The sequence below is a fragment of the Babjeviella inositovora genome (genome assembly GCF_001661335.1).
Source record: "Babjeviella inositovora NRRL Y-12698 unplaced genomic scaffold BABINscaffold_5, whole genome shotgun sequence".
Classification (NCBI taxonomy): Eukaryota; Fungi; Ascomycota; class Pichiomycetes; order Serinales; genus Babjeviella; species Babjeviella inositovora.
In genome coordinates, this window is record NW_017566842.1 from 735,942 (window position 1) to 757,121 (window position 21,180).

Below are 21,180 nucleotides of genomic sequence, written 5' to 3' on the forward strand. Positions count from 1 at the left end.
GTGAAATTTGATCTGGAGATGCCGCTTCTCGATGCTAACCTCTGGAACTGGATCACTCATCTAGCATACTTTATAATAAAGCACTGACTATCCCGGTTTTTATAGCTCTTACAAATGAAGTAGATGTTATACGCTCTGCGGAGGGGCAAATTAGGATCATCTTCGTTTCTTGTTTTTTTGGACAGGACCCCTGGAACAATAGCATGGGGCTACGCCTTGCCCTGAAAGGCAAAAACCTTGTGGGATTCCAAAACGCCTCAAATGATTAGTCCATAAGGAGTAATTTTTCAGATATAGTTAAAAAGAGATATTATCCCCAGTTGAGGGGCCATACTGGCAAAAACAACCCGACGCGGGGGTCGAACCCGCAACCTTGTGATCGCGTACTGCTAAGAGTCACACGCTCTACCGATTGAGCTAGCCAGGCAATTTCTGGAAACATTCTGTATGAGCGTAGATTGGAATAAAGTCACGGTCAGTATTGTTTGCTTAAATTTGATTACATAAAAGATAAACATACACCGGTTTGTCGTAATCATATATTAGTTCGGCCGTGATTAGCATCTATCAAGCCAAGGCTTAGCTCCATCAAATATTCATCCTGGAGGAGTAATCCTTCGGACTCACCACAAGACCCTTGCCCTTCCTGGCACCACGATAAATCGTTTCAATAATATCAATCAAGTCCTGAGAATCCTCGCCAATGGAAAAGTTCAACTTGTTGTTGTTCCCGGTCCCGAAGTCACACATCATGTGCTTATTTCGGAAGAAGAACATCACCGTGCACGGATCATACAACTCGTACATCTGGTTAAAGTCAGGAACCTGGTCAATGTCACAGAGGTAGATAGCTGCGAAGTTTTTAATCTTCTCGGCCACATTGTATAGGTGCTCGTCCATGATCATACAGTCCTTGTCGTGGTCCCTGCCGAATCGCACAATGACTAGTCTCTCATCTTCTACCTGCAGTGTTAGTATTGGCCATAGAGAGTAAATATATTCAGCATACCCGATAGGATGGCCTGATCAACGTGCCTGTGCGCGGTGTTAGTATTCTGCTAGGCGTCTCCGGTACTAGTACCATGATAAGGCGAGGAAGAATGGACATACCATCCGGTGTGTAAGTGGGGTAAGAAAACGGAACCCATTATGTCTTTGTGCTATGGCTATACGTTGAGTCGTGAAAGGATTGTTTTTTTTTTGGTTCAAGCTATTGCTGCATCTGAAAAATTAGAGCCTGATAAGAAATTTTGACGCGTGGACACGTGACAATGAACTTTTAGACCAGTCTTTACGGGTTTATAAATTTATCTTTAAGCTAAGGGTTTAGGTTTGACAAGCGGTTGGATAGATACATAGTATGTATAGAGATGACGCGAATACATCGAACATTGCGACAGCTACAGCGTCAATCTCGTAGATTACAAAAGTCTGATCTAACAAACGCTCCGCGTCGATGATTTCTGAATCGTATTTTTAATTAAAAGTAAAGTGATTGCGGTGGGAAAATCCAGAAGCGAGATCAGGGTAAACTTCCTAATTGGACAAAGTCCAGCCCTTAGGACTCCTCTATCTTGCACCAGATTACGTAATTTCAACCCACCCCATCCACTGATACTATTTTTTTTGCTATACCCTACATTATCCTTGGCGTTTCTGTCAACCAGGGCACATCCAACGAGGAATGCGGAATAGTGCCATCGCCAGCCCCGTCATATTTCCATGCATGTAATGTAAAAATTACTCTGTGCAGGACGCTATCGAGGCTCCTGTCATCCCTTATCTGGTCCGAGTCTTGCCTGACATAATCAGTGCCTTCTCTTGACCTGTCCTATTATTTTATTCATTGCCGTATATCCACTTTAAAGTTCTCCGATCCAAACCATACACGCTTGTCGATCAGCCCCCAATCGCGGCATAACTTTTTTCTTCAATCCACCAGTAACATCCGCCATTAAGTAGCAGAACCTGATTGACCCTCAATATGTACATTCCCTTTTGGACCCGCTTACGTGCACGCGAATGGTTCTACCTTCTTATCTCTCTTCTCTTTCTCTGGTTCGAGAGCCTCGTAAACCTCATCACATATCTCCTTCCGCGAGTGGTGATTTCCCACTGCACCAGCTCCACGAAATGGGTCTTCCGCTACGTTTTGCGCTCTCCCGACGCTGCTTCCGCTAAGGATTTCCCACCTGCTTCTGCTGGATTATCCCCCCATGTCAACTGGGAAAACCTCTGTCTGCTCCAGAGCGCACAGAGCATCCACGAAATGTGCGCCGTCTTCGGCTTCACGGCCACCAGCCACTTGACCAGCACCAAGGACGAGTATTTGCTCACACTCCACCGAATCTCCCGGGATATCCCCCGAGAACGTAACGGGGAGATTGTGTACTTCCACCACGGGCTTCTCATGTGCAGCGACATCTGGTGCACGATGCTGCAAGAGCACCAGAACTTGCCTTTCGTACTTTACGATTTGGGCTACGACGTGTGGTTGGGCAATAACCGTGGTAACAAGTACTCTAACAAGCACTTGAAGCTCCGCACTGGCACCAATGCGTACTGGGATTTCTCCATCGACGAGTTTGCGATGCACGACATTCCCAGCATGATCAACTACATTCTCACTTTTGCCAAAATGGAGTACCAGCACATAGCCAAACCGGCGATACGGCCATCCTCGCAGTTAACCTATATCGGCTTTTCCCAGGGCTCGGCCCAAGCCTTTGCATCGCTCTCTCTCAACCCAGACCTCAACTTCAAGGTGAAGCGCTTGATTGCGATCTCGCCCGCCACCACGCCTCGCGGGCTAAACAACTATATCGTCGATAGTCTTATGAAAGCATCGCCAAAGATCATGTACCTTTTGTTTGGCTTGCGCATTCTCCTTCCGTCTGCGCAGTTCTGGCAGAACATCATGTATCCGCCGCTCTACTGCAAGGTTATCGACGTGGCGAACCGCTTTCTCTTTGGCTGGAAGTCGGACAATATCGATGTTATCCAGAAGCTCTCATCGTACAAGCACTTGTACTCGCCCACCAGCGTAAAGTGCGTGGTGCACTGGCTTCAGATCATCAGTAACTCCAACTTCCAGATGTTCTACGACTATAATGAATACTACTTGAAGCGCTTATTCTACCCTGTGGAGTACCCGTTGCCGTCGATTTTGATCCCCATCAATCTCATCTACGGGACCCACGACTCCTTGGTCGACATTGACATCATGACTGAGCAGTTGGGCAACGGAAGGAACTTGCAGGTGTTTCTGATGGACGGGTACGAACATTTGGAGAATATCTGGGGTGTAGATGTAGCCACCAAAATCTTTCCTTACATAATTGATGTTTTGAAAAACGACAGGCGTGGTGGGTTGCTAAAGGGAAAGGATACCCTCCAGGGGCTCTTGGGAGACGTTATCGAGGAGGGCACGGCTAACTCCACTCTGTACAGTCGGAATCAAAGAGGGGACGAAAACCGCGAAGGACACAGAAAGAGCCCCGGTGGGGAGTTTCACTATGCGGAGGTGTCACTGACTGGGTTGAGCGTCCTAGACGTCAACCGGAGACTAAGCCACAGCTTTCAAAACTAGCGATATTTCGTTCAAGTATGAGCCGGTTACGTCCCCGTTCTGTGCTCTTGGTTGAAATTATTACAAGAAATAAAAGCATGGTTATAGAATATGACACGAAACCGTAAATAATTCAATGGTGAGAGGGATGGTGTTGCCGTCTAATTATCTCAAAGGTTTAGAGCCGTTGCTCTCAGCACTGAAAATTTTGGCCTGGCTCTGTCAATTCATCAAACCGCAGATAACTTCAAACCACCCAGGTCATACCTCTAGGGGTAAGTCCTACGTTGTTCTGAGTTCCGCCGGTAGAGCTATAGTATTACAAAAAAATGGCGTTGTGCCATAGCTACGACTTATAAGCACAATCAATATGTTGTGGTACACACACGCCCGTATTAAGCGCCGGACGCCAGCGCTTAAACAAAACGCCTAAATAAAGCGCCCTGTTCTGATCTACCGCAAACATACCCACACACCTATATGTCATTCTCCGCGGAACTTCTCACACGGAACTACGACCGCACAACCACGCTCACTAGTTTGGTGGAGCTTCACTCGCGCCTCGCGCTGACCGATGACGGCGACGCCGTGTTGCGCGAGCTCAACACGCTCGTGGCATTTCTCTCCACCATTGACCTCCCTGCGCGCAAGGAGGAAGACAACACTGAAAGTCCCGAGGCGATGCAATTGCGAAACGAAGAAAAACAGTCGCTCAGCATCTATAAGGTCCTCTCGGCGTGCTACATTTTGTGCCTCCGGGGCCTTCCGCGGGCAAAGACGTTTGACAGCGCAAACACCCTCGTGGGCGACTACTTGGTGCCGGCGGCAGAGGCCAAAAAGCCGAAAAACGCCACGTCGCGCATCAACGCAAACCCTACGCTCGTGCTCCTCATTGACCTCTACGCAGCGTTCCCCGCACAGGTCTCCAACCTCAACAACGCGGTGGTGTCCGCGCTCTACCGACTCTGGAAACACGACCCGGATATGGCCAACAACCAGAAGGTGGTGTTCTTGCTCGCCACCGCCGTCGGCAATGCCAACGCGCTGGATATCCCCGATAAGCTCCTCGCCAAGTTGGTCAAGTACACCAAGGTCCAGCTCGCGGATACGGCCAACTCCACGCCCATGCTCCGCGACGTGCTCCGCGTAGCTGGCCACTTGGCCACCTTCCAGATGCATGGCCACTACACTGGTCTCATTGCTAGGCTTGCGAAAGGGAAGAAGGCTGCGTCACTCGAGGAAGTGCACACACAGCAGGCCGCGCACCAGGCGGCCGTTCTTGCGACGTACCTCCCATGTTTTGTCGCGGGGATGGTTCATCGCGAGAAGGACATTCGTACGACGGCGGTTGGCGTGCTTGCAACGGTGATGTTCGAGCTTGTGCCAACCGACGCTTCCCGTGACGCGCGCGCGGGTACGCGTAGCTTTGCGTGGGAGTACATTGTCGACTTGTACATCACTGGATCTGCCCACCCGCGCTTGCGCACCAGTGCCGTCGAACTATTTATCCAGCACACGCAACTTGCAATCATCCAGGACCCCCAGTACCTTTCGGCCAACACCGTTCCCGTTCTCATCGAGCTCCTTTTCCGTAAGGTGATCGTCCCTCTGGCAAACTGGAAGGTGTTCCAACACTGGCGCGCGGCGGTGCGCTTCCTCCTCTCGAACAACGCCAACGACTGTGGCGAGATTACGCTCGCCGGCGGTCTAAACCAGCTCGTGCGTACGTACTTCGGCACCGATTTGCTCGACGCAGACCCGGAGACCCCTGCGGAACCGTCCGCGCCGCAGTGCTTGCTCCTTCTTGACGTGATTGCGGTGTATCTTGAAAAGCTTGGCGCCAGCGCGGTCGTGTCCACCTGCAAGTTTGTCGCGCTTCTTGACCGGTTGATCTTGGATGCCTCCGCCGCCGTCCGCGCAAAAGCCTTACTGGTGCTCGTGCAGTACAACGCGATTGAGGGCTATAACGGGGTGAATCTGTTGTGTCAGGGGTTTTTTGCGAAGGTAAAGGAATCTGGTGACTCGGCCCCTTACGCGGCGCTCGCACTCGCAACGATTGTGCGCATGACGCCCGTACGGTACCTCCGCCGGGAGCTCTTGTTACAGATCATGAGCTACTGCACGCTGAGCTTGAAGCAAAAGGCTGGTGCACAGCTGGTGCGCGCGTGCTGCTGCTGGACGGTGCTCGCAGGCTTGATGATCGTGCCGAATTCGGATTTGGTCCAGTTGAACACGTCGCAGTTCTTAATCTTCTGGAAGGGCTTGCTCACGCACAACTTCAACCCGCACTCGCTTGTGGGTGAGTCAGACACACCGCAGGATGTGCAGCGTGCGGTCGCGACGAACATGGCGCTCCGCAACCACGGCTTGGTCGCGTTGCTTGCGTTCGTGTCCCACGTGGCAGCCTCGCCCGAGGTGCTCAGACAGGTGGGCTTCATCCTCGCCAAAGCGCTCACCTACGTCAACAGCGTGGAGGCCAGCTTCCAGGAACCCCTCATCACCGCCACCCTTCTTGAAGACCCCTCCGATCCCAGGAAACTCGCGTTGTACCACAAGAAGTTGCTTGTGCAATGCTACCTCCTGATCGCGGGCCACGTCGAGCGGCACGAAATGAACTCCAACTTGATGATCTTTGCCGTGAAGAACTTTGCGGCGACGAGCTATTTCAACGCCCCAGAGATAGACGTCAAGCCCAAGGCAAAGCCCCAGCCGTCACACGAAGTTTTGCTTCTCGAGACGACCGACGGCTTGTGCCACGGCCTCTCTAGCAAGTACGCGGGCGAAAGCGGCCTTGCGTGGTACGCGGAGTTGGAACTGCTTGCGGTCCAGCCGGTCCCCTGCGATACGGCCAACGACCCGATGTGCTTTGTACTCGCGGCGACGCCTCCGCCGTTGGTCACCGAGCTCGTCGATCTCTCTATCGGATTGTTCCAGGTGTCCTTCCCGTCCATGTCATTAAAGATTCAGCTCCTGTTGGTGGAGACGTTACGCGCGTTCTTGTTCCAGAACGAGGCGTCGCCGCGCCTCGAGGTGGTGCACCTCAACACCGCGCTCGCGATCCACGGGCTTGCCAAGGGCATGCGCGCGGGCACGCGCGTGGATACGGAGGTCGCACACTTCCTCATGGAGACGGTCAAGAACTTGCAGATGCTGCAGCCAGACACGGTGCGGTGCAATGCTGAAACTCTCGCGTTGTTGGTCGCGGGCGCGGCGGGAAACGCCGCGGACGTCACCCAGCACATTGCAACCATCACCAATGACATTGTCTCACACGCGGACCCGTTGGTGCGCAGCCGCAATGTGCTCGCGTTGGCGTGCATCTACCAGCACACCGCGGTAGGCTTCGTGGATATCTACGCGGTGGTTGCACAGCTCGCGGTGGACACGCATCCGGTGCTAAACCACTGGGCATTGCGCGCGTTGGTGGTGCTCTTGGAGAGCCACCACGACAACCTCAGCCTTTGCACGCCGGTGCTCGAGCTCATGGTGCGGATTCTCACCGACGACCGATACGGCTACGACATGGAATCCATCTCATACTCCAACATGCGTGTCGCGCACCCCTCAGTGACGGTCGTCGCGCGTGTTGTGAAGGTGTTGGTGTCGTCGCTCGGACCGGGGGTGCGCACGTTAGGAGGTGCACGCACGATGCTCCGCGACGTGCTCACCGCGCTCAGCCTCGGCATCGGCGCCGGTGCCACAGACGACTACGAAGCCGTATCCGCCGATATCCTACTGTTGCTCCAGGAACTTGTGCTCTACGACCCGCTGTTGCTCTACGGCCAGCTCGCATTCTTTGTGTCGCTTATCGACTTCCAGATTTTGAAGAACTTGAAGGTGACGACCAACGCCGCGATGGTCACCAGCAGCGCCATGGACATCTTTGTCGGGGTCAGCTCGCCGACGTTGTTCCGCTTGGCCATCGCGTGCTACACCGAGTTGGTCAAGATCCACGGGTGCGCGGTCATCAGCGAGAGCATGCGCGACGTGTTGTGGATCGCGATGGATCTCCAACCGTGTGTGGAGTTGACGGCGTTGATAAAACTCTGGGTGGAGTCTGACAAGGATAACCTTGGCTGGTTTACCAAGTTGGTGGCGTTGTACGGCATTCCGCGCGTGAAGCTCTTGCACGGGTTTAACGAGAAGTTGCTCAAGAAGCTCAATGCCAGCACGAACGCTCATTCTTCGGGGGGCGATGCTTCGACCAAGATTGACTTGGGCGACGAGGAGGTGGAAGGCATCGTTGGCGAGGAGGCCGATGACTCCGTCTCCAACAACGAGCCCGTCGGCTGGGCGATGCGTGTGACCCTCGTGGAAATTATTCGCGATCTCTTGGCGCACAGTCGCGCGAATGCGGGATTGCTCCATGTGTTTTCGCTCCGGATCCAGGACTTGGTGCGCGTCTCGTTCGTCAGCTCGTCGTCCAACATCTTGCCGCTTCAGTTGGCCGGGATCCAGCTCTTGGGAATGGTCTTGGAGGTGTTTGGCAACACCGTCGACCCGTTGTACCCGAGCACGTCCATCCTCGAGCAGCAGCAGGCCCAGATTATCTCAGCCATCATCCCATGCTTCGGCACGGGTAGCAGCATTGACTTGGTCATCCGCGGCGTGGAGATCTCCTCCAAGTTTCTCAACTTGCCGCGGATCCGGTTCTCCGCCAAGCAGCGCGTCTTGAAAAGCATGGTGACATTGTTGGACGAGTTTTCCAGCAAGGAGTACGTGCTCTTCCCTCAGCTCAAGACGGTCTCGGAGTTGCAGAAGAAGGCGGTGAAGTTGACCTTATTGGACTGCTGGGCATTGATGAAGCTTGCGGCGGATGACGAAAACGACGAGTCTGAGGAGGAGGATATTGCCCTGGTGTTGGACGCCCATATGGGCGTGTTGGTGCCGATGTGGATCTTATCTTTGCGCGAATACTCTATTGCAAAGTACTCCGACGCTGGCACTGCCGTGGAGGTGGAGATCTACCAGAACTACTGGATCGACTTCATAGACGTGTTGAGCTCGATCTTCCAGCAGGACCAGGCGGTGCTCTTGCAGTTGTTGGGCTCCGACGTTACTAGCTTCTTCTTTGCGGTGTTCAGCGGGTGCATCGAGTCATGCATCCGGAACAAGAACACGGAGCGGGTGTTGAAGTGCTTGGGCAACTTGTGCCACAACAACAGCGCGGTGGGGTTTGTGTTTGATGACGAGGTGTTTGTGGAGGTGGTTGATTTGTTCGACCGCTTGGTGTTGGTGGGCTCGCCGCGCGAGAAAATGTTGCTTACCAACTTGGTGTACAGCATCTTTGACAACTACGTACGAGACCATACCCCGGAAACCGGAGAGTTGGAGATGAATGAGAACATCGACAAACTCTTTGAGTTGTTGCGGGTGGATATGCTATTGATTGTCAGCCTTCTTCCATTCTTGCGCGAGGAAGCCAGAACCGAAACGAAGGCGGTTTCGGCTACCGAGTTGGCGTTGTTGCGCAACTCGTTCCAGATCTTGGTGGCGATGATTGCCAAGTTCCCTAGTGTGGTCAAGGTTGATCTTTACTCGTGCTTGTTGTACGTGTTTGCAGTTGTGTACGAGCACAACAACCCCGAGGTTATTTCGCTGGTGTTGCCGCACTTGAAACAGGTTATCGCCGACGTGAGTACGTTGGAGGTTGATTTGGTGACCCCGTTCTACGAGGTGGTCAGACCAAAGCTCTCGTTCAATGACGATAGCTCGTTGTTGTCCTACATTATCATTCTCACCAACTCCGACGTTCTTGTGGCGGAGCAGGATATGGCCGAGGTGGTGCACTTTTTGATGCAGAACTTGACCAGTCCCGAGCCAGCGCCGCTCGGGGTTCAGTCTGCCAAGACGTTGTTACAGTTTTCCGCCAAGAAACGGGGCTCCGGCCCCTTAGCGGCGCAGCTCTTGGTCCCTGCCTTGGTTCGCCTGATGAAGACCAGCACTGAACCGTACCACAGGCTGGTTGTTGAGTTGATGGTGGTGTTTGCCAAGAGCTTGGCTGATTCCAAAAACAGTTATGCGGTTGTCATTCCCGTCGTGCTTCATTGTGCCGTGCATGATACCCTACACCGATACATCAAGGAACAGTTGTTGGAGTTGGTGACGCATAGCCCGGAGGCGTTCAAGTTTGTAATCAGTTCGATCTTGCCTGCCAGCCAGAGACAAATGGCTGAAGCCTTACTCAAAGCCACTGGAGCGAGTGAAAACGGAACATCCGTTCCCGACCAAGATAGCAGGGGCCACATCCAGTTGAAGTCGTTTGGGAGCTAGCACGTAAAATAACGCGAAAAGCTGCTTTTTATCTTTGTAGTATGCGGGTGCACCGTCCATAGTTACCATGAGGGTAGATAAGATGAAATTTCAGGCAAATCTGCAAAGCCAGGACGTATAAGTCTCTGATCGGCAGAGCGTACTACGGCGATTTCGGTGACTTAGTACCCATCCCAGAGTTTGCTATTCCTCATCGGAGCTTGTCTTGGTCGGGTGAGGGACGGGCCAGACCACCCAGTTATGATGTTCAAGCACAGGACTGCAAGCTGTTTGGAGCTTATCCAGTTTGTTGCATCTAAACATTAAACTCTATACGGGTATTTCCGTAGGCTGTTGAAATTACTCCGGTCTAACCTATCTGTTGTGTGCTCTGTATCGCGTAAGTTTTGCGTGCCTTGGTGTCTGTAAAGCGTGGGTTAGATCTTGTTCTACTACACCATCGTTAAAGGGAAGGTTTGGAGTTGAACTGGGTTGCGGTAACTATAACACCAGCTTATTTTTTGATAGCTTATAACGATTTGGGTTTCGGTGAGGATTCAACGGAGCTTAGCGGGGATAGCGTTGCGATGAGCAACGGCTTAGTGTGTGGTACAATAAACACAACCTAAGATGTTGTCGATCTAAAGTGTAAACTCTCAGTGTACAAGGATTGATACGGTTCGGAGAAAAAAAAGTATCAGTTGAAAGTCTATATTAGGGTTGTTAGGCGTACGAGACGTGTCCATGCACTCCTGTGGAGTAGCACACTTCCGATAGGTACGCACCGACGTAATATCTATGGAGCCTGAGCCTGAATCTGAGCCTAGCTACGGGCAAAACCTTTCTCCTGGTCGATCTACTCCTCCGTCACGTATGGCAATCCCTACCCAAAGATTATTGTAAAGCTTATGGCCTCACCCAATATCTGCATATTCTATGTATACAGTGATTCCAAGTGAGTAGCGGTTGCCCAACCGGAGGTCTCCATCAAAACATTGTTATAGCGGTGAATATTCTGTTTAATACGACCGTATATATTTAATTATTTGTGGATCTGGTGGTTTGATTGGATCGAAGTGAACACGCGTACCGGTTGTGAATGCCCAGGGTCTTTTATGTTTCGGCCCATATAGAGTTAGTCGATCCTTCCTCTCCCAGTTCTGACTTGACAACGTTCACGCTCTTGCCTTTTGGGCCCTGACGGATATTCCTGTTTTTATGGATCATGCATCAGGACAACTTGTACTCTTAATCTGCGCAAATCATGAAATTTGAGTCTAGCAGTTTGTATATATATATATCTGGAAGTAGGGGATCTTTTGTGCGTCTCTCCGTGCTAGTTTAGCGGGAAACTATACGCAGGATATAACTTGAAGGATTTAAGGGCACATTAATCCCGTACTCTGTTTGGTGAAACACAAAACGTTACCCGCAACTTTGCATTTGCCTGATCCTAGATGGGGATATTTTAAATAGGCACACACCACCCTAACTGCGAGCGGGGATGGACCTAGAGGTTTAGCTGTGGCAACTTGGAAAATCACCGGTGTTTCCAGGTTCAGCGGACATATATAAGTTTGTTCTACAGGGATTGCTGGTTCATGTTGATCGGCAACGAATGGTTATACATAATTAATCACCCACTCTGCATGCGACATGTGCTTTCGGGAATGTGTCTGCATGGCTGCCCCTACTCCTGCATCTCTCCCAAACCTTGCATATCTAGTAATTACATGGGATCTAGAGCCGTGAGGCCATGGGTGGGGTTTGGAAAAAATGACGCAACTGGACAAATCGTTTGCTCAAAAATAGAATTGTGTTGCTAAATACATCCACAAAGAGTTGCACCCGCTCTTACCTCAAAGGGCTATGAGAGTAAGCTGATGCCAGGCCTCACACCCCTTGATCAGATCGACATCGCGTGAACTGGGATCAGCGGTACTAATTCATGTACACTCCCAGTTCCAAAGGTCTACTTGTATGGTTGGAGTTTCTTCCGGGGGCTGCATGCAGAGGCTGTTGAAGGTTGCTGATAAGACTGAAAGGCATAGGTTGCAATATGCTTTTTAGGAAAGCGGAGACGGCTCCATCCCCTCTTTTGGCTAGTATTCGTGACCCTTTTAACCATATTAAATCACATGTTACCCCAAGCTGATAAGCATCTCTGCCGACATGCGGGTTTCGGGAAGCCTACAGCATGCAAAGCAAGCTTTGGATATGAACCGTGAGCCATGGTTTGGCATTCAGTGGAGAACTCAGTGAATGTGCTCCAGGTCATATTTACGTTCACGCGGATTGTAATGGCCCGGAGCTCGACTACAATATCAGCTCTACGGATACATGAGATTTAACCGCCGTAAATACCCGATGAAAATTTATGGCACATAACTACATTATCAGCTCTACGGATACATAAGATTCAACCATAAATACCCGACGATATTGTATTCACCAGTATCAGAGCCACTTCTAAACGTAAACAGCCATATATGCTATATAGAGTTGTTATTTTGGATGCCCTGAAATTGCACAAATTGATAGTCTTTAGTCTAGAGCTGGCTAGACGCTAATGGATCGAACCCGACGGAATACCGGTGAGGAAGGGGGACGACTGAATGATTTGGTTCTATAGAAGAAATATTTGTAAATATGGAAAAGCCTAGCTGTAAGCCCCGCATAGAGCACATGGTTAGGAGGTTGAGCGCGACTTACATACACCTGGTGCAGCCATGGAATGTACTAAGGGCTGTTACAGACATACCGAGCAGGTTGAACCACCCGGGTAGACGCGCCCCACATATAAGCTGTCTTTGGCTCGGCCTTACCGCAAGCCCCTTAGGGCTTACCCATATGGTAGTTTCACCTCTAATTTTGGAGATCCTATTGTTTGTGATATGAATCCACCTTAGACGGTGCCTGAATTCCTAGTTGTACCTATGTTCGACCAAACCCCGAAGTCACGCATCAGTTGACTCGACTTTTCTGCTTTGAAAGGTTTTCCGTGTACACTACTATATCAGATGGAACTGCAAGATAGCGGTATTTCAAAGTCCTGCTCGTTTGTATAGGTGTAATAATAGTGGCATAACGCCTCATATAATGAAACATAACCTATCGCCCATATGTATAGGATCAGATACCCCTGCTCTTTACATCAAGTTTAGGAAGAAACTAAGAGTTATATTCCACTAACGGTAAAAACCTGGAGAAATTGTTTGCTAGCCGAGAAGCGGCGCAGTATTAATTAGTGGAAGTGCACAAAAAGCTCTAATTCCTCAACTCCACCCAATGGTTCAAACAAACTGTTAAAGGTGTTACACTATGTCGTGCGTCACTGGCATCCTTCGACTCACCCCCCCCCCCCCCCCCCCCCATCCAGGGGTGGTGTACGGCTGCCCTTATGATCTATATGAACCTCTTCGTACTTATGTATCTCGTGTATAAAGCAGCCAATTTTCTTTCGACTAATAGCATCCACTCTTACCTACTATCTGTACCACGGATTGGCCGTAGCGAGTGGGCAATGCAGTCGTAGCATTAAAGACAGCTCCTATAAAGCTCAGAAATTTAGATACCCAAGGAACTTACCCCATTTCCCAATTATTTATCGACACTATATTTGACGACACCATGTGGCTCCTGTCTGAGAAATTCAAGCAGGTGTAGCCAAGGGGAATTAAAGGCGGCTGGAGAATAATAGAGCGTCTCGGTAATCCTATTGTAAATAGTGCTCGTTTTTTGTTTTTTTTTCAATCGTATAGACTAGGGAATTCTGCTCGACTTATCCATGCGGGCCGCTCGTAGCTACCCGGGACGTTGCAATACACGATCCAAGACGCTTGCCTGACTGGGAGAAAAGCTGCGAGTCACCTGGACCTCAAAATTGATTGTTCTAGGGAGGAATGTAGCGTAGGCGAGGCGTGCTTTTAGTCACCAACCGTTGCCAGAATCTAGAGGCTCTGGTGGCGAGGGGCTATCCACTTTACGCAGAGTGTGCATTCCGGGATCCATCAACCTAACACAATACTAGAGTCCTCGCAGCCGCCTCTGGGTGTACCCAGTACCTCCTTTTGGGCTGGTCAGGTGTTTTCTTATATGACTTTGTTTCTCTGCGCCTAGTAGGATTTACGGGTTTGGAATCTGACCTGTAATTACAGTACGCAAGTTTAATTCGATTATACCTCTGGCTTTGAAGTGCAAGTTCCCGGGAGTAGACGATGTATGGTTGTGGAGCAACCATAATCCTAGTGTTTTGTAGTCTGTACGAGCGGCATGCATGGAAAAACTTTTGTTCCTTCTCGATGTGCGAGTTGCATAACTACGCACGGCGTGTGATGTAGACGTGGAGGAGAACTCGAAAATTATTATGGCATTGGGCGGCAGAATTTTTTTCCAAAGCAGTTTACCAGTTTCCACTCAGAAGTAGGTATGGGGAAATTCGAAACCTTACACCCTGTGTCGTCGTCTTTTTGCTTCGTTAGTAAGGGACACGGGTGTGCGCGACTAGGGTCCCTATGTGCACGCACGCACCTCAAACCTCGTGTACATACGTGATAGCGTCCAAAGAGATAATACGTCATAACACTAGCTTTAAGAGGGACCCCGTTTAAGCCCGCGTGCCCAGACTCTGTAGCTTGTTTAGAAGATGGAGCGCCCCCAAGACTTATCCACAAAAGACAGCTTTATGAGCTGCGGTTACGCTGGTTTAATATAGAGCATGGGCAGAGATCTAGAAGAACAAATGGGGGAGAGGAGGGAATTGGTACCTTAGCTATCGGTTATCCCGCAGCGCGAGCTGTACAAGATGACGGAAAAGAAACTAGCGCTTTTCCCCCATTACACCTGTACAGATATCTACCAAGCTTGGTAAAAAGCCTGGCCAGCTAAATACGAATGTATCAGCAATTACCTAGACATTCCTTCGTAGTCCCAAGGTGTTCTAGATTTGCCACATTTCGACTTTGGCGCCTCTAGATCATGCGGCGATAGGCCTTCACCCTTGGTACTAGGGGCCCTGGAGTCTGGTAATAGGAGTGATTCTTATTAATGCGGAATCGGTGCTACCCTTGCCGCATACCCCTCTGGCCTGAGAACTTTGAGGTCACTCCTGTCAAAAACAGGCTATCAGTGTCAATATGATTGCTATCGCTGGACTTTGTCCGATGTCTACACCTGTAAACAATAAAAGGCTTGCAAAAGATTAGCTTTCAGGTGTGGTGGTATGGCGAATAGGCTAGCTTTTTTTGATTCATCTCATGTCTATTATGTTTGCAACGAAGTCTTCCAGGATTTTGCTTCAGCAAAACTAGGTTTCTAAAATAAAAAATCTGTCCAGCACATGATTCATGAAGCTAGCCCTAGCAAGTTTCTCTAGTTGTCTCCCGGGATTAGATCGGTAAATCACCCTCGCCTAAAACAAGCATATTCCTCGTCTATTATGACCGTCATTTCTCAACACGCTTGGGCTGCGGAACACCATACCCAAGTTTTAGTACCACCACGTCTAAGACTTGGAATTGCTTATAATAAATGCGCGAGCTAACCGTGTAACCTCCGTGTACGATCTGTATTTCTTCGATAGCATGACGCGTACTCGTCAGAACCTCGAGATAGCGTCTAGCCGTCTCTATTGAACACGAGAAGCCTGGTTCTAGCTCTCAAAGTTTGGTTTCTCGAGTATTTGCTAAACTATCATCAAATGGGACCCAGCGAGCGGGGTTGAGTCGATGTTCGTTGTATTTACGGCCCAGACTATTTGACTCGGAGTCCCGGTACGGTCGTGCTAAAAAGTATGTCCTAGCTTGGCCGCCAGGGTAACGAAACAAAGCCAAAAAATGGGCTTTATCACTACCTCCATGGATCCGTCCGTACGGCCCAAAGACATGATGCTTTTTCTGTCCAGGTTGAACCGGGTCTAAGCTAACAGTCCGGGTTAGCTCACGGACATGTGCCAGCCGCCCTCATGGCGATGTCTAGATTGATTGCACTGATACAGAGGCCCGCCGATTTTTCCTCATCAAGCAAAATGCTCGTGGTAACGATGCAAAAGCGTAGGGATGGTAAACGATACGTCCTTCAAGGATTGCTTGGCTGGCCCCGGTAAACTGATATAACACAGCAACTGGCTTCACCAACGCAGGAGCTGTTGGCGGGCAACCCTGGATCCAGCTGGCCGCTCCCGTGCACAGTCTCCCCAGCGACTGGCAACGCTCACATGTAACCCTCTGGTAACGGGAGCGCAGCCCTACACATATGTGCATGACGTGTGTGCATGATCTTCAGAAATATGGCACTAGACAGGCCTTTGTCCTGCATACCCACCTACAGCTGCGAGATCTTCTCAAAGTGGGTTAAAGACCTCAGCACCCACAAGCACGGGGGCTTTAGACTGTGGAAACCCCGTAATTCTATAGTTTGGTCACGGTTGGAGGGAAGGCTCCGGTAATGCCAGCATAAACTTTGATAGAGAGCACATGGTACTGGCAGGACACCAGGCCACTCTTAGCCCACCAGGCCACTCTTGGCCCACCATGCCACCCTCGACCCACCATGCCATTCTTGGTCCACCCTGCGCTCATTTCTATTGCATCCTCCGCTTTCGATGCCACCACGCTTTTCCTTTCGATCAATGCCCAACCGCCTCCGGCATGTGCTGAAAACGGGGGGCCCAAGCCGAAACATGTGGCTCTGCATCTGTATGGAAGATTTACGCAGGTAGTATATCCGGTGCATGCATCCGTATCCTGCACAGCATTCCGCTCTCTTTTCAGTTTATGCTTTACGTGTCGCTTGGGGGATTCACTGACTAGTAACCACGGTGCGGGCACATTAATTACGTACGTGCCTCGACATAGTAACCGTAGGCAGTTTCTAATACCCGAGCAGTCTGTTAGATCCTCGCATCTGACGATTTCACTCGTCGCGCACGGCAACAAAAGAAAGCACACACCTTTCTTTTTCGCACTGAAGTTTTGCTAATCGCATATATATAACTAACGCTTTCCCTCCTTTCTGCTACTCGTTTCGTGCTCCCATCACTGTCTCTCCCTGGGTCTGTTCATCCCTTCATTCATTTCACCACCTTTCGGTTCTTCTTTCGGTTCTTTCATTTCTCGGCATCAACTTTCATCGGCTCGCCCACCAACCCTGCCTTAGCATCTGTCATAACATCCAGCCATTAGCATCTGCCGCTCCATTTGACATCTTCATTCGATACCTGCCATATCACCTTCACATCTGTCGCTACGTTTTGAAAACCGACATTTCACCCCATTGTTGATCCCATTGACTTGCATTCCCACCCATTATGACCTCGCCAGACAGATACATCGGAACCAGAAACCGATGCGCGGCCGTGCACGCACGCGCGCCGCGCCTAGTTGCACGCGAGACCGCGACACACGCACAGACCGTGTGCGAGTACGACCAGCAGCTCTTGACGCACGCGCTACAGCAAGAGCAGCCAAGCGACACCGGGGCCCACCCCTACCTGATCCCCTCCCTCGATCTCTTCTCGCAGCAGCCGGAAATCAACCTCCGCATGCGCCCGTTGCTCCTCGACTACCTCATGGAAATCATCCACAAGTTGAAGCTCCACGCCGAGGTGTTCTACACCACTGTCAACTTGATTGACCGCTACTGCTCCATCCGCATCGTGCGCAAGCAGCACTTCCAGTTGTTGGGGCTCACGGCGCTCTGGTTGGCGTCCAAGCTCCAGGAGAACAAGCTCAAGATTGTATCGTTAAATGACCTCCTTGCCATCTGCTGCCACTGCTACGCCAAGACGTTGTTTGTGGAGATGGAGCAGCACATCTTGAAGTCGTTGGGCTGGATGATCAACGCCCCGACCGTCAACTTGTTCACCACGTTGCTCACCGACAACTCCGAGACTCTCCACGGGTGTAGTTACTTGGGCGAGTTGTCCCAGTTCTACCCGGCCGTCTACTACAAGCACAAGGCGTCGGCGATCGCGCAATGTGCCATTGACTTGGTCCACAGAGCCGCGGAGTTCGACGCAACCTTCTGCGCAAAGGGCAAGCCACACTCACTCACGTCCGCAATGGTGCAGACGTTCACGGCCATGGCGCGTGCACCGTATGCGCCGCTCACCGCGACCTTGGTTAAGTACATCAAGTGCCCACCCCCATCGCTCAAGGTGCGTTACTTTGATGCGCCGTCGCGCACCATGACCCAGTTATTACAGTTTGCCAACTTCCACAAGGCCTACGTCCAATTTTCTGAGCAGAAGCTCATGCCCTCCACCCCTCGCTCCGATGCTGGCATCGGGGCCTACGCCATCTCTACCCCGCCGTCTGCCTCTGACTACTTTGATGCGGCCGTCACCCCTGTCTATTATCAGAGTAGTAACGCGCTTCCGTCGCCTGAATGGTCCCCGGGAAACATTTCTCCTGACGACTGTGTTCTCTTGAGCGCCACACCCGTTTCCGGTTACACCACGCCGCCCATCACCCCGCACGAGGCTGGCGCCCGCAAACGCTCGCATCCGTTGCTGAGCTGTGTGTCGTCGACAGAGACGGGCTTGATGATGCCCGCAGTGGTAACCACCAAGCGCTCCAGATTTTAAGAAATAAAATGTGAATGATTGCAAGCAAGCTGTAGAGTTGAAATGATAGGACGAAAAGCTGTAGCTATTGAGTTAATAAAAGGGGGCGGGGTAATATGGTTTACAGAAATATCCATGAGTTTAGGTTTGTGGTATCAGTAAAAGTGGTATGGGAAACCCGTATGTTTTTTTTATATATATATTTTGAGTCATAAACTGGGGGGTTAAACTCTAGGCGGTTTGCGGTCGATGAAAAAAGGCGATGGTATCGATAGCCCGGTAGAGAATTCTGCCTTGACAATGAGATGGCGAAAGTGTGAGGTCGGTTTACGTGATGAAAAATAAAGGAGATAAGGAAAGGATAAATATGGCTGAATTTACGAGTCTCTAAAGTGACTAGAGGTACTTTGGCTGGCATTCCCGAATATGAACACTCAACGCGGCGTTTTCATACAATACAAAGTTCTACTGGATGGCTAGTATAAGTATCTCATCATGAGAATGCCTGTCCCGGTTAAATACAGACCACATAAGCGGTTGTTGACGACTCACTTCTAGCCACCAAGGGTAATACGGTTCGGATTTCTTTCGAGAATCCCTACACCGCTTGTATGCTTCCCCTGAGGCTCTTTCCCGACGTTAGGCACTGTCACGAGTATTCACAGCTAATTCCAGGTCCAGAATAGAGCCCCCTTCAACCGTATATCAAGGTTTTGAAACCACTATCTCTCGGCTACCACTCCAACCGTGTATGTAGCACCGTGCTATGCGGCAGGTTGTAAAGGTGGGTGAAGGGGGTTAAGAGGGCATAGCCCTGTTCTGGGCAAATCCGCAGTAACGAATTACTCGTACGAGGGGGCTGAGCACACATGAACCTACATAACAACCTTACACGGTTCCCTCGGGCCTGTGAATGATTGAGAAAGTACAGATAGGAGGTGGCCGGCCAGTTTGCTGGTTCCTATCCCTTAAAACGATACGTAAACCAATAGGGTTAGTGGACAGAGCAGCTCTAACGCTCTTATCGCGTGACGCGCCGCACGACGCGTGTAATTTTTCAACATTACATGCAGTCTCTGATCTTGAAATTCTCGGCATCTGGGGGGTAAAAGTGGGGAGAGCTAATTATGCGCAGGATATTATGCAGACTTAAACAAATCGAACGCTCATGGAATCTTGATTGAGCCGCATGCGCCGCATACATAAACCTTACCTCTAGCAGTATATCTGCTTCCGGGCAAGGGATGGTAACTTCCGGGTAACGGAAGCGTTTGATCCAGGGCCCCGGGGAGGGTGCCATGGGTTATTCACCCAAGGCGCCATTCGGAAACGTCTCCGTCTTCTCAGATGGTTAGTTTTATCGACAACGCGAGAACCTGGCACTAGAGTCTGCTAATTCATAGTGTGTTGTCACCCCTTCCGGTGGTTCTTCCTTCCTCTTTCGGGTCTGAAAAGTCCCTAGAGGTGATTCTACGAGGTTATTTTTAGTTGTGCGTCGATCTAGAAGCTGTAAAATGCGATATCCCAATTTCTTCTTGGCCTTTTTCCCAGGACACAGAAAAGCCCACACCCCCTTCGCTGTTTCGGGCACAAACTTTGGACATTCGTGCATGGTACGGCAAAATGGTTGAAGGTTGCTGCCAGCCTAAGGCAGCCTTATATGTACACCGACCCAACAGATTAACACTGTCTAGGCCATTCATCGCTGTGAAGACGGTTCTAGAGTTCATTATAGCCTTTGTGGAACGTGCTTACTGCTCATACCAACAGAATGTTGCGACTCAGATTTCTTGGTGGCTGCGCCGCACTAAGGATCAGCACCAAATTTTTCTAAGGAAGAAAATAATTTTCCACTTTGGGAAGGGCACGTAAGTCTGACATGGGTTTATGGTGGCCTTGCTACCCAGGAATGAGGAACCAAAGTCCCTGAATTCCCTAGTCTATAGTTCACAAGTATATTGCCTCGTATATTTTCATTCGAAAGGAGAAGCCAGTTGCGGTGAAATTAATGCCAGTTTAGTGTTACTAATGGTTGGAAATCGCTCGTGTAGGGACAATTATCATGGCAGAAAGAGATTCGGTGCTGCGGTAGAGAACGTCATCGTCTTGGCTGGACAAGGAGTTAACTAAAGCTGCACGCTAAGATACTAACAAGGGCAATCTTAGAGTGCATGGGTCTAAACAATATGTAAGTAACAGGGAAGAGAGACGTCCATGCTTGACCCCCCGTAGTATCTTCGATTCAGAAGTACGAACCACGGATGTATCGTTTCTCCTGGTCAGAACTATTGTCCATTTTCTTCTAAAGCAACCGACAGCCGCGGCTTCTCAAATTGATATGGCTGACCCCCAGGCCTAAAGATCTACGTGATACAGGACAATGCCGATTTTGCACAATACGATTTAAACCCAATGTGCTTTTATAGCCCTACCGAATTATTAACCGAAAGTGGATACCCAAGGACTCGACACTTTCTCAACTAGCTCTGGTTGTAAAAGCTCCGCGTTGCAACATCATTGCCCCTCATATCCGGGTTTTGCAGGTGCCATGTCTCAGTTTTTCACACTGCATAAACCTGTGCATCTGATGCAACTCTGTGCCAGGGTACCTGCTTGCTAGTAGCACACACGGAATGTAGATAGAAGTTGACCGTGGTTACTCGAAGTACGTTGTCCTTTTTGTTTTATAGCGCTTCGATTGAAGAAGAGAATTCGTACAGGGTCTAGGGTGGCTGGCTGCTCGATACACAACCAGTCTTTAGTGCCTTTTGTTTCTCCTCAGCTTTCTCGAATGACC

The 21,180-nt window shown here is 50.3% G+C and overlaps 4 protein-coding genes and 1 non-coding gene across 5 annotated transcripts; 3 read left to right on the top strand and 2 right to left on the bottom strand.

Annotated features, from left to right (window-relative positions):
- Positions 1 to 344: 344 nt before the first annotated feature.
- Positions 345 to 427, bottom strand: BABINDRAFT_t188. The gene has a single exon. It is a non-coding gene; the product is annotated as a tRNA-Lys (tRNA).
- Positions 428 to 512: 85 nt separating this feature from the next.
- Positions 513 to 1,202, bottom strand: BABINDRAFT_61666 (U4/U6-U5 snRNP complex subunit). Its single transcript, XM_019132371.1, has 3 exons — positions 1,111 to 1,202; positions 1,010 to 1,035; positions 513 to 959 (listed from the first exon to the last, which is right to left on the bottom strand). Exons 1-3 carry the CDS (start codon positions 1,146 to 1,148, stop codon positions 589 to 591), a joined length of 435 nt encoding a protein of 144 aa, XP_018985718.1. The 5' UTR covers positions 1,149 to 1,202; the 3' UTR covers positions 513 to 588.
- Positions 1,203 to 1,984: 782 nt separating this feature from the next.
- Positions 1,985 to 3,589, top strand: BABINDRAFT_7826 (uncharacterized protein; the record flags this gene model as incomplete). Its single annotated transcript, XM_019132685.1, has 1 exon — positions 1,985 to 3,589. One exon carries the CDS (start codon positions 1,985 to 1,987, stop codon positions 3,587 to 3,589), a length of 1,605 nt encoding a protein of 534 aa, XP_018985719.1.
- A 459-nt stretch (positions 3,590 to 4,048) lies between these two features.
- BABINDRAFT_166729 (uncharacterized protein) lies at positions 4,049 to 9,841 on the top strand (the record flags this gene model as incomplete). Its single annotated transcript, XM_019130453.1, has 1 exon — positions 4,049 to 9,841. One exon carries the CDS (start codon positions 4,049 to 4,051, stop codon positions 9,839 to 9,841), a length of 5,793 nt encoding a protein of 1,930 aa, XP_018985720.1.
- A 6,867-nt stretch (positions 9,842 to 16,708) lies between these two features.
- Positions 16,709 to 17,984, top strand: CLN3 (cyclin; the record flags this gene model as incomplete). Its single annotated transcript, XM_019132142.1, has 2 exons — positions 16,709 to 17,810; positions 17,889 to 17,984. Coding segments are annotated over exons 1-2 (780 nt in total), but the record flags the coding sequence as incomplete, so codon positions are not given.
- Between the last annotated feature and the right edge of the window lie 3,196 nt (positions 17,985 to 21,180).